Source organism: Heterodontus francisci, chromosome 30 (genome assembly GCF_036365525.1).
Source record: "Heterodontus francisci isolate sHetFra1 chromosome 30, sHetFra1.hap1, whole genome shotgun sequence".
Taxonomy (NCBI): Eukaryota; Metazoa; Chordata; class Chondrichthyes; order Heterodontiformes; family Heterodontidae; genus Heterodontus; species Heterodontus francisci.
The window spans coordinates 4,573,249-4,590,454 of record NC_090400.1 but is presented as its reverse complement, the minus strand read 5'-3'; the positions used below and the strand labels follow the sequence as shown (position 1 = coordinate 4,590,454).

Sequence of the window (17,206 nt, the reverse complement as noted above, 5' to 3'; positions counted from 1 at the left end):
AGAGGGCACAGAAGAGGTTTACCAGGATGTTGCCTGGTCTGGAGTGCATTAGCTATGAGGAGAGGTTGGATAAACTCGGATTGTTTTCACTGGAACGACGGAGGTGGAGGGGCGACATGATAGAGGTTTACAAAGTTAGAAGCGGCATGGACAGAGTGGATAGTCAGAAGCTTTTTCCCAGGGTGGAAGAGTCAGTTACTAGGGGACATAGGTTTAAGGTGAGAGGGGCAAAGTTTAGAGGGGATGTGCGAGGCAAGTTCTTTACACAGAGGGTGGTGAGTGCCTGGAACTTGTTGCCAGGGGAGGTGGTGGAAGCAGGTACCATAGAGACGTTTAAGAGGCATCTTGACAAATACATGAATAGGATGGGAATAGAGGGATACGGACCCCGGAAGTGCAGAAGGTTTTAGTTTAGGCAGGCATCAAGATCAGCGCAGGCTTGGAGGGCCGAATGGCCTGTTCCTGTGCTGTACTGTTCTTTGTTCTTTGTTCTTTGAAAGTAATCAAAAGGCTAATGGAATTCTGGCCTATGTCTCTACAGAACTGAAAAACAAGCAGGTAGAAGTTACCTTTTAGCTGCACAAAGTCTGGTCAGACCACACCTGGAGTACTGTGAACAGTTCTGACCATCACATCTTAGGAAGGAGATACTGGCCTTGAAGGGAGTACAGTGTAGCTTTACCAGAATGATAGTTGGATTCCAAGGGTTAAATTACGAGGACAGAGTACACCAACTGGTGTTGCATTCCCTGGAATTTAGAAGGTTAAGGTGTTTTTTGGTCAAAGCTTTCATGATATTAAGGGGTACAGATAAGGTAGATTTGGAAAAACTATTTCCACTAGTTGGAGAGTCTAGACTATGGGACTTAGTCAAAAAATTACAGCCAGATTTTTCAGGAGTGGAATGAGGAAACTTCTTCACATAAAGGATGGTAGAAATTTGGAACTCTCTTCCACAAACAGCAATTGATGCAAGATGAATTGTTAACTTTAAATCTGATATTGATAGATTTTGTTATCCAAAGGTATTAAGGGATATGGAGCAGTATATGGAGTTAGGTCACAGATAAGCGACGATCTCATTGAATAGCAGAACAGGCTCGAGGGGCTCAATAGTCTACTCCTGTTCCTATATTCCTAAGATCCCACCAGGCCAAATTCGGATAGCTAAATGAGCAGCAATTCTTTGTTTTTCAATTTTCCACTCTCAGTTATGAAGATAATGCGGCAGTCAACAGTTCAAAACAGGCTTCCCCTATGAGTTTAATGTTCTAGTATTCGACAATGAGTTCTCGGCAATTGGCCAGTGAAGTTTTGCTAAGATCAATTTTATGCTCTGTCACTAGATTGTTCTTTGTAACTCTTAAACCCAGTAGATCAAGCATTCTGCCACACAAATGCATTTTTAATGTAGATCAGCTAATCATGCTACAGTTGTGATGGTTATAGTGTCACTTTCTTAACTTGATTATTCAGGAATCGACTCATTGGCACAGTTAGAATGAGCTACTTACATGGAAATCATAGATTTCTGAGAACTTTCTGTAGATGAGCTTTTCTTTGAAGTCACTCCATTTCACAATTAGCATATAAACCTGCAGATAGAAAATAATAGTCAGCTCTGCAGGAAGGGACATCTCCTAACTGTAATGTCTGCTCACTCATCAACATTGCATCCAAATGCTGTACTGACCCAACATTAAAGGACTGTTCAGTTTGCAGATAGTAAATGGATACAGTTCGCACTCTTACACCTCCACAATTACTGTGGGCTAATCACAGTGACACCACCATGCTCACTATAAGTGCAGAGGATGGTATTTCCATATTTTACCATTTGGTGAACATTTGATTCATTCTTTCATAGAAGTCTACTGAACGCCCCTCCCCACAAAATCTAACTGTGCGCCCCCCTCCCACCTTGAGTTTTTGCACCTTTTAAGTAGTTTGGGTATTTTCCTTGGAGGACTGGAACCATTTGTAAAAATAAAAGAAATTTATATAGCATCTGTCACAACCTGAGGACATCTCAAAGCACTTTACAGCCAATGAAATATTTATGAAGTGTAGTCATTGTTGTAATGTAAGAAACATGGCAGGCAATTTGTACACAGCAAGATCCCACAAATAGCAATGTGATCATGGCCAGCTAATCTCTTTTTGTGATATTGGTTGAAGGCTAAATATTGTCTAGGACACTGGGGATAATTCACCTGCTCTTTTTCAAATAGTAACGTGGGATTTCTTACATTCATCTAAGAGGGCACAAGGGGCCTCAGTTGAATATTTCATCTATAAGACAGCACCCCCAACAGTGCAGCGCTCCCTCAGTACTGCACTTGACTGTTAGCCTAGATTATTTGCTTAATCTCTGGAATGGGACTTGCAAGCACAATGTTCTGACTCAGTCGCTGAGAGTTCTCTTCACTGACACACAGCTGATACATTAACAGGCCAGACTGGTAAGCACAACAGGTCTCCTTCCGTCAGGTATGGTAGCATTGTGGTTATGTTACTGAATCTGAGATCTAAACTGGAGACGTGAGTACAAATCTGCTATAACAGCTGGGAAATTTAAATTCAGTTAATTAAATAAATCTGGAATATAATGCTAGCCCCAGTAATAGTAACCATGAAACCACTGGATTGTTGTTAAAAAAAACATCTTTTTCATTTATTGTCCTTTAGAGGAAATCTGCTGTCCTTACCCAGCCTACATGTGGCTCCAGACTCACAGAAATGTGGTTGACTCTTAACTAACCCCTGACGTAGCGGAGCAAGCCACTCAATTGTATCAAAACAGCAACAAAGAACAAAGAACAGTACAGCACAGGAACAGGCCATTCGGCCCTCCAAGCCGGCGCCGATCTTGATGCCTGCCTAAACTAAAACCTTCTGCACTTCCGGGGTCCATATCCCTCTATTCCCATCCTATTCATGTATTTGTCAAGATGCCTCTTAAACGTCGCTATCGTACCTGCTTCCACAACCTCCCCCGGCAGCAAGTTCCAGGCACTCACCACCATCTGTGTAAAAAAATTGCCTCGCACATCCCCTCTAAACTTTGCCCCTCTCACCTTAAACCTATGTCCCCATGTAACTGAATCTTCCACCCTGGGAAAAAGCTTCTGACTATCCACTCTGTTCATGCCGCTCATAACTTTGTAAACCCCTATCATGTCACCCCTCCACCTCCGTCGTTCCAGTGAAAACAATCCGAGTTTATCCAACCTCTCCAAAGCCTCCACATCCTTCTGGTAGTGTGGCAACCAGAATTGTATGCAATATTCCAAGTGTGGCCTAACTAAGGTTCTGTACAGCTGCAGCATGACTTGCCAATTTTTCTACTCTATGCCCCAACCGATGAAGGCAAGCATGCCGTATGCCTTCTTGACTATCTTATCCACCTGCGTTGCATCTTTCAGTGATCTGTGGACCTGTACGCTCAGATCTCTATGCCTGTCAATACTCCTAAGGGTTCTGCCATTTACTGTATACTTCCCACCTGCATTAGACCTTCTAAAATGCATTACCTCACATTTGTCCGGATTAAACTCCATCTGCCGTTTTTCCGCCAAGTCTTCAACCGATCTATATCCTGCTGTATCCTCTGACAATCCTCATCAATATCCGCAATTCCACCAACCTTTGTGTCGTCTGCAAACTTACTAATTAGACCAGCTACATTTTCCTCCAAATCATTTATATATACTACAAACAGCAAAGGTCCCAGCACTGATCCCTGCGGAACACCACTAGTCACATGTCTCTATTTTCAGCAGTACTCAAGTTCTGTACTACCAAGTGACAAATTGTAATCAGTGCCACTGTTTATGAAGTTCAACATCCCATATGCTTTACTAACCACTCTCTCAATATGTCTTGTCACCTTCAAGGATCAATGCACATGCACCCCCAGGTCCCTCTGTTCCTGCACACTCTTTATAGCTGTGCCATTAACTATATATTCCCTCTCCCTACTCCGTCTGCCAAAATGCATCAACTCACACTTGTCAGTATTAAATTCCATCTGCCTCCTGTCTGCCCACTCCACGAGCCTACCCTGTCCTGTTGTGGGCGGCTCAGATCATCCTCACTGTTTGCCGCACCTCCAACTTTGGTGTCATCAGCAAATTTTGAGATTCTATTCTGTATTCCAAGATCCAAGTCATTTATATATAGCCAAAAAAGCAGTGGTCCCAGTACTGACCCTTGGGGATCACCACTGTTAACCAGTGTTTCCAGCATTTCTTGTTTTTATTACTGTTTACCATCCACCAGTCTGAAAAACAATCATTTGCTACGACTTGCCGTTTTCTGTTCTTAAGCCAATTTTTTATCCAATTGGACACTGCCCCTCCGACTCCAAGAGCCTCAATTTTATGCCTCAAAAGCTTTTTATGTGGTACCTTATCAAATGCTTTCTTAAAATCCACATAAACAACATCAACCGCATTCGCTTCATCAACCTTCTCTGTTACATCAGCAAAAAAATCCAATTAGATTAGTCAAGCATGATCTGCCTTTTCTAAATTCATGCTGGCTATCCTTGATCAAATTGAACTTCTCTAAGTGCCTGGTGACATTTTCCCTGATAATTATTTCTAAAAGCTTACCCACCATTGATGTTAAACTAACTGGCCTGTAGTTGCTAGAACTGTCCTTATACCAGTTCTTGAATAAGGGTGTCACATTTGCCACTCTCCAATCCTCTGGCACATCTCTCGTATCCAGGGAAGACTGGAAGATTATGACAAGCCCTTCCACTATCTCAATCCCCACTTCCTTTAGCAACCAGAGATGCAAGCCATCTGGACTTATCTATCCTAAGCATAGCCAGTTTTTTTAGTACTTCTCCCTCTCAATTTTTATCCTATCTGCCTCTACTCTGTTCACTTCTACCAATACTTGGTCAGATTCCACTTCCTTAGTGAACACTGATACAAAGTACTCATTAAGTATACTCGTCTTGTCCTGTGCCTCTTAGCGTATATTACCCTCTTTGTCCCTAATAGGACCCATTCCCCCTTTTACTACTTGCTTACTATTTACATGCCAGTTGAAGATCTTTGGGTTCCTTTTTATGTTGAGTGCCATTCTTGTTCTCTCTCTGTCAGTCTTATTTTCTTCTTCACCTCCCTCTCAACTTATTGTAAATGGCCTCGTTCTCACCTGATGAGTTCACCTGACATGCATCATACACCCTTATTTTGTTTCATCATAATCTCTATCTCCTTCATCATCCAAGGAGCCCTGATCTTGGTTCCCTTACTTTTTGCCTTTGTTGGAATGTATCTAACCTGTACCTGAAAAATCTCTTCCTCTAAGATAACCCATTGTTCCAATACTACTCTTTCTGTCAGTCTTTGGTTCCATTTTACACTGGCTAGATCCCTTCTCATTGCATTGAAACTAGCCCTCTTCCACTCTAATCATTCTAACTTATTTCATTCCTTGTTTTTCTGCATTACTAGTCTAAACTTTCTGATACGGTGATCACTCTTACCCAAGTGCTCCCCCACAGAAATTTAGTCCACTTGGCCCACCGCATTTCCAGCACCAGATCCAGCAATGCCTCTTTTCTAGTTGGGCTGAGAACATACTGATCAAGGAAGTTCTCTTGAACACATTTCAGAAATTCCTCCCCTTCCTTACCCTTTACTCTAAAATTATCCCAATTGATATTTGGGTAATTACAGTCCCCCAGTATCACCACTCTATAGTTCTTGCACATCTCTGTGATTTCCCTACAGATTTTATCCTCGATCTTTCTCACTATTTGGAGGCCTATAGAATACCCCTAGTAATATGATCATACCCTTTTTGCTCCTCAATTCTAACTAAATGGATTTGTCTCTTCAAGGACATCCTCCCTTTCCAGCACTGCAATGACTTCCCTAATCAGTACTGCCACCCCGCCTCCCTGTTCTCCTTCTCTATCCTTTCTGAGCATATCCTTGTCTATTAAGCACCCAGTCCTTGCTATTTTTAAGCCACATTTCCATTATTGCCACTACATCATATTCCCATATTGCTCTTTGTGCTTGTAGATCAGCAACCTAATTCACCATACATTGTGCGTTTACACACATGCACTGTAATCCTGTCTTTGCATTCCTTGTAGTTCTTATCAGTCCACTCCCACCTAATATGGAACTACTTCCTTCTCTAATACTGTCTAACACTCTCACTCTGACCCCACCTCATACTTTACTATTTCCTACTCTAGTGCTATCTATCTCTTCCAGTTCTCTGTGTACCTTGGTGTTCCTCTCTTGTATTGTCCCCTGGTTCCCATACCCCTGCCAAGTTATTTTAAACCCTCCCCATAGCACCAGTAAATTGACCCACAGAGAAATTTGTCCCAGCCATCTGGCCTGTACAGGTCCCAATTTCTCCAGAACTGATCCCAGTGTCCCAGGAATATAAAGCCCTCCCTCCTGCACTATCTTTCCAGCCAAGCATTCATCTGCACTGTCCTCCTATTTCTCTACTCACGTGGTACTGGGAGTAATCTGGAGATTACTATTTTTGATGTCCTGCCTGCTAATTTCTTACATAGCTCAGTAAACTCTTTCTGCAGGACCACCTCCCTATTCCTATCTATGTCGTTGATACCAACCTGGACCACGACTGCTGGCTGTTCACCCATCCTCCTCAAGATGCTCTGCAGCTGATCAGTGACATCCTTGACCCTGGCACCAGGGAGACAACACACCATCCTGGTTTCACGTCTGTGGCCACAGAAACACCTGTCTCTTCCCCTAACTATTGAATCTCCTATCACTATGGCTTTTCCAGTATTCTTTGTGCCCCCCCGCCCCCCGCACTGTGCAGCTGGGCCAGCCACAGTGCCATGGACTTTGCTCTGGCTGCACTCCCTAGTCGAACCATCACTTTCCTCAGTATTCAGTATTGGAGAGTGAGATGAACTCAGGGGTCTCCTGCACTACCTGCCTGCTTCTTCTTGACTGTCTGGTGCTCACCCAATTCCTCTCTCCCTGAATACTCTTAAAGGTGCAGGTAATAATTACATGCAAACAGGCAACAGAATGATATCACTTCCATATTGTTTTAATTGTGCTTCATTTCTCACAGGTGCAGAAAGATATTTAATGTCATAACAAAATGATTTAGTTAAAATTCAGTTAGAAGCTTCCAGTTAGATGGAGCATTAAGGTAAATAATCTCTGTTAGGTTTACAATCTCTAACACTGGGCTTCACTCCAGCTCCCAATGTGGCATCTCACTGAGGGTTGACAAGTAAACCACTCTCACTAATGGAATGGAGTGAGCCTTTGGCTTAATGGTAGCATCCCACCCTGGACTCAGAAGGCGCAGGGCTCAAACCCCACTCCTGCTAGTCCCAGCAGGTGGAAGCTGTCTCCACTGAGTTCTGGCTCTGAATTTTAGGTCGGCATCCAGCAGGGTACGAGTGTGAGTTGGGTGTGGATGGTCACCCCACCCCCAACCCAATTTATCATATAGGCTGTGGGAGTCTATAAAAGCTCCCGTTGAGTAGGACTAATTACCTAATGGCTGGTAAGATGGTTATGGAAGGAGTGTTCCGATCATGATCTGTTGGACTGTTAATCAGTCTGCAAACCCTTCCACTACTTCTTGAAGGGAAGAGTGTAAAGAAACAAAAGACAAACAAACTAATGGAATCATTTGTATTTAATAAATAGTGCGAGCGCAGGCAGAACTAAAACTAAATCTGAACCATTGCTGGGATCAATTGCTGAAGAAGTAAACACATTGAGTTGGCAGCTCAGAGAGGAGATTAAACGCTGGGCAAACAGGGAGAAAAGATGTAAAAAGAGTAAAGTGGAAAAGATTGTTAAAAAAGAATGTGTGATGTAGGAAGACAAAAAAAGGAAATAACCCCAAGGAACTTCCAACTAACAGGTGCAGGGCGCATAAGAAACAAAATTGGGGAACTGAAGTCATTGAAAATAGAAATTTAACAGTAAGTGAAACATGACTGGTTTCTGACCCACCCACAATCTCACAGAATTTTCTGAAGAAATATCAGAGAGGATAGATAAAGAAAATACAGTTTGGTTTATTGGATTTCCAAGAAGTTTTAGCTGAGGTCCTATGTAAGAAAATTATAGCAACGATAATGGCACATGGAATTGAGGGAAATGTGGGCACATGGATAGAGAGGTGATCAATGGGCACAAAGCAACGGGTAGCAGTTGAAGGGACTGTCTCAGACTGGAAAGATGGGATAAGTGGGGTTTTACACAGGTCCTTATTGGGGCTTCCCCTATGCACTATATACAGAACTGATATAGATGTAACAATTGAGGGAATATGTCAAAATCTTGCTGCTGACACCAAAATAGGCTCTGGTAAATTGTGGCAATAATTGTAAGAATTTGGGAAGGTACCGATAGGTGAGCAGGATGGCCAGCGTAGAAAGATGTGATATTATCTATTTTGGAGTAACAGTGGGAAAGATGATTGACCTTAAGTTGTGTGATTTGTAAATGGAGTAGAGGAGCAAAGGGACCTTGGTCTGAAGAAATAAAGGTCACGACAGACAGCAGTGCAAGTAGATAAGGCCAATGGAATCACTGATCTTATATCTAGAGATGTAGAATAGGAAAACAAAAAATCACAGAATTACATGAAGGTAGTTGTGGTTGTTGGAGGCCAAACATCTCAGCCCCATGACATCACTGCAGGAGTTCCTCAGGGTAGTGTCCTAGGCCCAACCCTCTTCAGCTGCTTCATCAAGGACCCTCCCTCCATCAAACAGTCAGAAGTAGGGATTTTGGCTGATGATTGCCATGTTCAGCACCATTCATGACTCTTGGTGCTGCAGCAGCCCATGTCCTCATGCAACAAGACCTGGACAACATCCAGGCTTGAGCTGATAAGTGGCAAGTTACATTCACGCCATACAAGTGCCAGGCAATGACCCTTTCAAACAAGAGAGAATCTAACCACCTCCCCTTGACATTCAATGGCATTACTATCACTGAATCACCCACCATCAACATCCTGGGGGTTACCATTGACCAGAAACTGAACTGGACCAGCCACATAAATGCTGTGGTTACAAGAGCAGGTCAGAGGCTGGGAATTCTGCGGCAAGTAACTCACCCCCTGTCTCCCAACTTCAGTCCACCATCTACAAGGCACAAGTCGGGGTGTGATGGAATACTCTCCACTTGTCTGCATGAGTGCAGCTCCAACATATTGTTAGCTTGACACCATCCAGGACAAAGCAGCCGGCTTGACTGGCACCCCAAACACCACCTTAAACATTTACTCCCTCCACCACTGGCACACAGTGGCAGCAGTGTGTACCATATACAAGATGCACTGCAGCAACTCATCCCCATGCTTCTTTAGACAGCACCTTCCAAACCCGTGACCTCTTCCACCTAGAAGGACAAGGGCAGCAGATGCATGGAAACACCACCACTTGCAAGTTCCCCTCCAATCCACACACCATCCTGACTTGGAACTATATCGCCGTTCCTTCACTGTCGCTGAGTCAAAAACCTGGAACTCCCTCTCCAACAAAACGATGGTGTACCAACAACAGATGGACTGCAGCGGTTCACCTTCTCAAGGGCAATTAGGGATGGGCAATAAATGCTGGCCTTGTTAGTAAGGCTCACATCTCAAGAAAGAATAAAAAACAATTACATAGAATTCACAGCCCAGAAACAGGCCATTTGGCCTAGCGGATCTTTATGTTTCATACAAGCCTCCTCCCAACTCCCCTTCATCTCACCCTGTCAGCATATCCTTCTATATGTTTCTCCCTCAAGTGTTTATCCCCTTACTCCTTGTGGCAGTTACTCTCTGTGTAACAAAGTTTCTCCTGAATTCTTGAGTGGTGATGTTGAACTTGTATGAGATATTAATTAGATTGCAGTTTCGTATGGAGTATTGGGCCCCTATTATAGGAAAAAGATATAAAGCAATGGAAAAGATGTAATGTAGATTCACTGTATATTTCCAGAGCTAAGGAATTATAGTTATGAAGTGAGACTGGAAAAGTTGAGGTTTTTCACGATTGCTGAAATGGTTAAGAGGTGATACTGATTATGAAGAGATTATAGAACATAGAACATAGAACATAGAACATACAGCACAGAACAGGCCCTTCGGCCCACAATGTTGTGCCGATCCTTTGTCCTCTGTCAAGGACAATTTAATCTATACCCCATCATTCTCCTTTATCCATATACCTATCCAAAAGCCTTTTGAAAGTCCCTAAAGTTTCTGACTCAACAACTTCCCCGGGCAAGGCATTCCATGCCTCGACCACTCTCTGGGTAAAGAACCTTCCCCTGACATCCCCCTTATATCTCCCACCCTTCACCTTAAATTTATGACCCCTTGTAACGCTTTGCTCCACCCGGGGAAAAAGTTTCTGACTGTCTACCCTATCTATTCCCCTGATCATCTTATAAACCTCTATCATGTCACCCCTCATCCTTCTCCTTTCTAATGAGAAGAGGCCTAGAATGTTCAGCCTTTCCTCGTAAGACTTATTCTCCATTCCAGGCAACATCCTGGTAAATCTCCTCTGCACCCTCTCCAAGGCTTCCACATCCTTCCTAAAATGAGGCGACCAGAACTGCACACAGTACTCCAAATGAGGCCTTACCAAGGTCCTGTACAGCTGCATCATCACCTCACGGCTCTTAAATTCAATCCCTCTGCTAATGAACGCTAACACCCCATATGCCTTCTTCACAGCCCTATCCACTTGAGTTGCAACTTTCAATGATCTATGCACATAGACCCCAAGGTCTCTCTGCTCCTCCACATGCCCAAGAACCCTACCGTTAACCCAGTATTTTGCATTCATGTTTGTCCTTCCAAAATGGACGACCTCACACTTTTCAGGGTTAAACTCCATCTGCCACTTTTCAGCCCAACACTGCAACCTATCCAAGTCCCTTTGCAGACGACAATAGCCCTCCTCGGTATCCACAACTCCACCAACCTTTGTATCATCTGCAAATTTACTGACCCACCCTTCGACTTCCTCATCCAAGTCGTTAATAAAAATCACAAACAGGAGAGGACCCAGAACTGATCCCTGCGGCACGCCACTGGTAACTGGGCTCCAGGCTGAGTATTTACCATCTAAGACCACTCTCTGCCTTCTATCAGTTAGCCAATTCTTAATCCAACTGGCCACATTCCCCACTATCCCATGCCTCCTGACTTTCTCCATAAGTCTACCATGGGGGACCTTATCAAATGCCTTACTAAAATCCATGTACACCACATCCACTGGTTTACCCTCATCCACTTGCTTGGTCACCTGCTCAAAGAATTCAATCAGGCTTGTGAGGCAAGACCTACCCCTCACAAAACCGTGCTGACTGTCCCGAATCAAGCAGTGTCTTTCCAGATGCTCAGAAATCCTATCCCTCAGCACCTTTTCCATCAACTTGCCTACCACCGAAGTAAGACTAACTGGCCTGTAATTCCCAGGGTTGTTCCTATTCCCTTTCTTGAACAGGGGCACAACATTTGCCACCCTCCAATCACCTGGTACCACCCCCGTCAGCAGAGAAGATGAAAAGATCATTGCCAGCGGCTCTGCAATTTCATCCCTTGCTTCCCATAACATCCTTGGATATACCCCGTCAGGCCCGGGAGACTTGTCTATCTTCAAGTTATTCAAAAACCCCAACACATCTTCCCTCCTAACGAGCACTTCCTCGAGCTTACCAGTCTGCTTCCCACCGTCCTCTTCAGTAATACACCCCTTCTCATTCGTAAATACCGAAGAGAAGTACTCATTCAAAACCTCACTTATCTCTTCCGGCTCAACACACAGTCTCCCGCTATTGTCCTTGACCGGACCTATGGTCCCCCTAGTCATCCTCATATTTCTGACATACGCGTAAAAGGCCTTGGGGTTTTCTTTTATCCTACCCGCCAAGCATTTTTCATGCCCTCTCTTAGCTCTCCTAATCCCTTTCTTCAGATCCTTCCTGGCCATCTTGTATCCCTCCAGAGCTATGCCTGTGCCCTTTTTCCTCAACTTTATATACGCATCCTTCTTCTTCCTAACAAGACTCTCAACCTCTCTTGTCAACCACGGTTCCCTCACATGACCATCCCTTCCCTGTCTGACAGGGACATGCTTATCAATGGCCCCTACTATCTGCTCCTTGAAAAAGTTCCACATTTCGACCGTGCCCTTCCCTGCCAGCATATGCTCCCAACTTATGCTCCTCAGTTCCTGCCTGACAGCATCATATCTACCCTTCCCCCAATTGTAAACCTTGCCCTGTTGCACATACCTATCCCTCTCCATTACCACAGTGAATGCTACAGAATTGTGATCACTATCTCCAAAGTGCTCGCCCACCAACAGCTCTATCACTTGCCCTGGTTCATTACCTAGTACCAAATCCAATATTGCCTCCCCTCTGGTCGGGCAGTCTACATACTGAGTCAGAAAAGCTTCCTGGACATACTGCACAAACACTACCCCATCCAAACTATTCGATCTAAAGAGTTGCCAATCAATATTTGGGAAGTTGAAATCCCCCATAATTACTACCCTGTGACTTCTGCTCCTTTCCAAAATCTGTTTCCCAATCTGCTCTTCCACCTCCCTGCTGCTATTGGGGGGCCTATAGAAAACTCCCATCAAGGTGACTGCTCCTTTCCTGTTCCTGACCTCAACCCACAGTGCCTCAGTCGGCAGATCCTCCTCGAAAATTCTTTCAGCAGTTGTTACACTATTTCTAACTAACAATGCCACCCCCCCACCTCTTTTACCACCATTCCTAATCTTATGAAAACATCTATAACCAGGTACCTCCAAAAACCATTCCTCCCCCTCACCTATCCACGTTTCAGTGATGGCCACAACATCGTAGTCCCAAGTGCCCATCCACGCCTTCAATTCACTCACCTTATTCCTGATGCTTCTTGCGTTGAAGTATACGCACTTTAACCCTTCTCCGTGCCCATCTGTCCTCTGTGACAGTGCTACCTTCCCCAATACCTCACTACACTCTTTGTCTTTCTGAGTGGACCCACTGGTCCCTGGATTACAAGTCCGGTTCCCATCCCCCTCCCAAACTAGTTTAAACCCTCCCGAACAGTACTAGCAAACCTCCCTCCCAGGATATTGGTGCCCCTCTGGTTCAGATGCAGCCCGTCCTGTTTGAACAGGTCCCATCTTCCCCAGAATGCAGTCCAATTATCCAAGAACTGGAAGCCCTCCCTCCTACACCATTCCTGCAGCCACGTGTTCAGCTGTGCTCTCTCCCTATTCCTAGCCTCACTATCACGTGGCGCCGGCAACAAACCAGAGATAACAACTCTGTCCGTCCGAGCTTTCAGCTTCCAGCCTAACTCCCTAAACTCACTTCTAACATCTGTGCCACCCTTCCTTCCTACGTCGTTGGTGCCAATGTGCACCACGACCTCTGGCTGCTCCCCCTCCCCTTTAAGGATCCTGAAGACGCGATCACAAACATCACGGACCCTGGCACCAGGGAGGCAACAAACCATCCGTGCGTCTCGCCTGCGCCCACAGAACCGCCTGTCCGTACTCCTCACCATCGAGTCCCCGATGACTAGTGCTCTCCCATTCTCCCTCCTTCCCTTCTGAGCCACAGTGCAGGACCCCGTGCCAGAGGCCCGGTCACTGCAGCCTGCCCCCGATAGGCCGTCCCCCCCAACAGTATCTAAAACTGTATACTTGTTGTTGAGGGGAACGACCACAGGAGATCCCTGCACTGACCTCTTCCCACCTCTAACTGTTACCCAGCTGCCTTTGATTTGTGGAGTAACGACCTCCGTGTAGCTTCTATCTATCAACCCCTCAGCTTCCCGAATGATCCTCAGTTCATCCAGCTCCAGCTCCAATTCCCTAACACGGTCTGATAGGAGCTGGAGACGGATGCACTTCCAGCAGGTGAAGTCGGCAGGGCCACCGGAGGTTCCCCTCACCTCGAACATTCTGCAGGAGGAGCAATACACTACACTGGCTGCCATTTCTTTTATTCAATTACCCCTTAGTTAAGTACAACTATAGATATTAACAAAAACAGTAAATAGCTTACCTGCTCAGTCCTTTTTGGTTAGAGGAGGAGGGTAAAAAGGGTCTTATTATTAGGTTAGAGGAGGAGGATGGGTGGGAGACACTACATGTGTAGTGGCTCGGGTTTACTCAGCTCCGCACCTTTAAGGAAAATACCTACCCAGGAGTCCTCGCTGCCGACCAGCTTCCGGTTCCTCCGGTGCCAAAAGAAACTCAAAGACAAGGAAAACAGTAAGTAAAACAGTAAGTACTTACTTTTAAAACACAGCTCCTGATGCCTTCACTCACCCACCGAAGAGTCGCTACCTTCTCCTGCTGCTCCGCCGGGAAATGAGGCCGAGTCCACGGAGCTCCGCACCTTTAAGGAAAATACCTACCCAGGAGTCCTCGCTGCCGACCAGCTTCCGGTTCCTCCGGTGCCAAAAGAAACTCAAAGACAAGGAAAACAGTAAGTAAAACAGTAAGTACTTACTTTTAAAACACAGCTCCTGATGCCTTCACTCACCCACCGAAGAGTCGCTACCTTCTCCTGCTGCTCCGCCGGGAAATGAGGCCGAGTCCACGGAGCTCCGCACCTTTAAGGAAAATACCTACCCAGGAGTCCTCGCTGCCGACCAGCTTCCGGTTCCTCCGGTGCCAAAAGAAACTCAAAGACAAGGAAAACAGTAAGTAAAACAGTAAGTACTTACTTTTAAAACACAGCTCCTGATGCCTTCACTCACCCACCGAAGAGTCGCTACCTTCTCCTGCTGCTCCGCCGGGAAATGAGGCCGAGTCCACGGAGCTCCGCACCTTTAAGGAAAATACCTACCCAGGAGTCCTCGCTGCCGACCAGCTTCCGGTTCCTCCGGTGCCAAAAGAAACTCAAAGACAAGGAAAACAGTAAGTAAAACAGTAAGTACTTACTTTTAAAACACAGCTCCTGATGCCTTCACTCACCCACCGAAGAGTCGCTACCTTCTCCTGCTGCTCCGCCGGGAAATGAGGCCGAGTCCACGGAGCTCCGCACCTTTAAGGAAAATACCTACCCAGGAGTCCTCGCTGCCGACCAGCTTCCGGTTCCTCCGGTGCCAAAAGAAACTCAAAGACAAGGAAAACAGTAAGTAAAACAGTAAGTACTTACTTTTAAAACACAGCTCCTGATGCCTTCACTCACCCACCGAAGAGTCGCTACCTTCTCCTGCTGCTCCGCCGGGAAATGAGGCCGAGTCCACGGAGCTCCGCACCTTTAAGGAAAATACCTACCCAGGAGTCCTCGCTGCCGACCAGCTTCCGGTTCCTCCGGTGCCAAAAGAAACTCAAAGACAAGGAAAACAGTAAGTAAAACAGTAAGTACTTACTTTTAAAACACAGCTCCTGATGCCTTCACTCACCCACCGAAGAGTCGCTACCTTCTCCTGCTGCTCCGCCGGGAAATGAGGCCGAGTCCACGGAGCTCCGCACCTTTAAGGAAAATACCTACCCAGGAGTCCTCGCTGCCGACCAGCTTCCGGTTCCTCCGGTGCCAAAAGAAACTCAAAGACAAGGAAAACAGTAAGTAAAACAGTAAGTACTTACTTTTAAAACACAGCTCCTGATGCCTTCACTCACCCACCGAAGAGTCGCTACCTTCTCCTGCTGCTCCGCCGGGAAATGAGATAAATAGTTACAGACTATTTCCACAGGTCAATGAAATGGTACAACAGTTGATGCAGAAAAACTGATTTGTTACTGGTACTCACATAATGCTGATTTGGGACAAATCTTTTTTCAAATCCCAGCACCTCGATGTGTCTGATGTAAGGCTCCTCCATCCTAGGCAGACAATAAATTCGTAAATCTTCTCCAAAGTCCTGAGGCCTACAGACAGCCACTCTCCGTCCTATACAAGAAAGCTGTTTGTCAGCTGCTGTCCTGAAGCTGATGTATCAGTTGGTTCCCCCCCTGCTGTCCCTTTCACATTTTCATCCCCACTTTCAGGTTGCATTAATTGAATGAGAAAAATCTTTTTTTCCAACTGAGACCCACTCTCTCTCTGATCTGCCTTAATGACTCACGGGGAGTTTCCTCCTTGCAGTAATTATAATAGGGAAGTGAAAATAGCTACAATGAGATTCTAATTTCAGTAACAATTTACCAAATCTCTTTTGCCGATTCGTTTTATTTAAATAATCATCTGTTTATAAATGCTGACCCTGGATTGGAGCTCTGGTCGCCAGCTGTGGAAAGAGGGGTTAGACTTGCTTGGTTACTCTGCAATTTGATACTTTTAGCCTCACGGGGTGCAGTGATTCAGGTGCGGAAGTTCTCCAATTACATTGCTTTCATAGAAAGAAAGACTTGCATTTATATGACTTCAGGATGTCTCAAAGCACTTTACAGCCAATGAAGTACTTTTGAAGTGTAATCACAGTCATTATGTAGAAAAATGGCCACCAATTTGCACATAGCAAGCTCCCACAAACAGCAATGTGATAATGACCAAATAATCTTTTAGCGCGTCTACGCTGAGGCACAGAGTGCTTTCGTGCGGAGAGATCGACCATTGACATGCTGTTCTCCCTTCGTCATATACAGGAGAAATGCCGCGAACAACAGATGCCCCTCTACATTGCTTTCATTGATCTCACCAAAGCCTTTGACCTCGTCAGCAGACGTGGTCTCTTCAGACTACTAGAAAAGTGGCGCAGTGGTTAGCACCGCAGCCTCACAGCTCCAGGGACCCGGGTTCGATTCCGGGTACTGCCTGTGTGGAGTTTGCAAGTTCTCCCTGTGTCTGCGTGGGTTTCCTCCGGGTGCTCCGGTTTCCTCCCACAAGCCAAAAGACTTGCAGGTTGATAGGTAAATTGGCCATTATAAATTGTCAAGAGTATAGGTAGGTGGTAGGGAAATATAGGGACAGGTGGGGATGTTTGGTAGGAATATGGGATTAGTATAAATGGGTGGTTGATGTTCGGCACAGACTCGGTGGGCCGAAGGGCCTGTTTCAGTGCTGTATCTCTAATCTAATCTAAAAGATCGGATTTCCACCAAAGCTACTAAGTATCATCACCTCATTCCATGACAATATGAAAGGCACAATTCAGCATAGCGGCGCCTCATCAGACCCCTTTCCTATCCTGAGTGGCGTGAAACAGGCTGTGTTCTCGCACCTACACTTTTTGGGATTTTCTTCTC

General features: G+C 45.4%; 1 protein-coding gene across 1 annotated transcript in view; it reads right to left on the bottom strand.

Annotated features, from left to right (window-relative positions):
* The window catches only part of ncf1 (neutrophil cytosolic factor 1), a 106,485-nt gene extending 90,375 nt beyond the window's left edge, over positions 1 to 16,110 (bottom strand). Inside the window, exons 1-2 of the mRNA XM_068010043.1 lie at positions 15,772 to 16,110; positions 1,515 to 1,595 (exon numbers count right to left, since the gene is read on the bottom strand). Of these exons, the coding sequence (XP_067866144.1) occupies positions 1,515 to 1,595; positions 15,772 to 15,843 (153 nt within the window). The 5' untranslated portion in view covers positions 15,844 to 16,110. The remainder of the gene's footprint in view (positions 1 to 1,514; positions 1,596 to 15,771) is intronic.
* Positions 16,111 to 17,206: the final 1,096 nt, after the last annotated feature.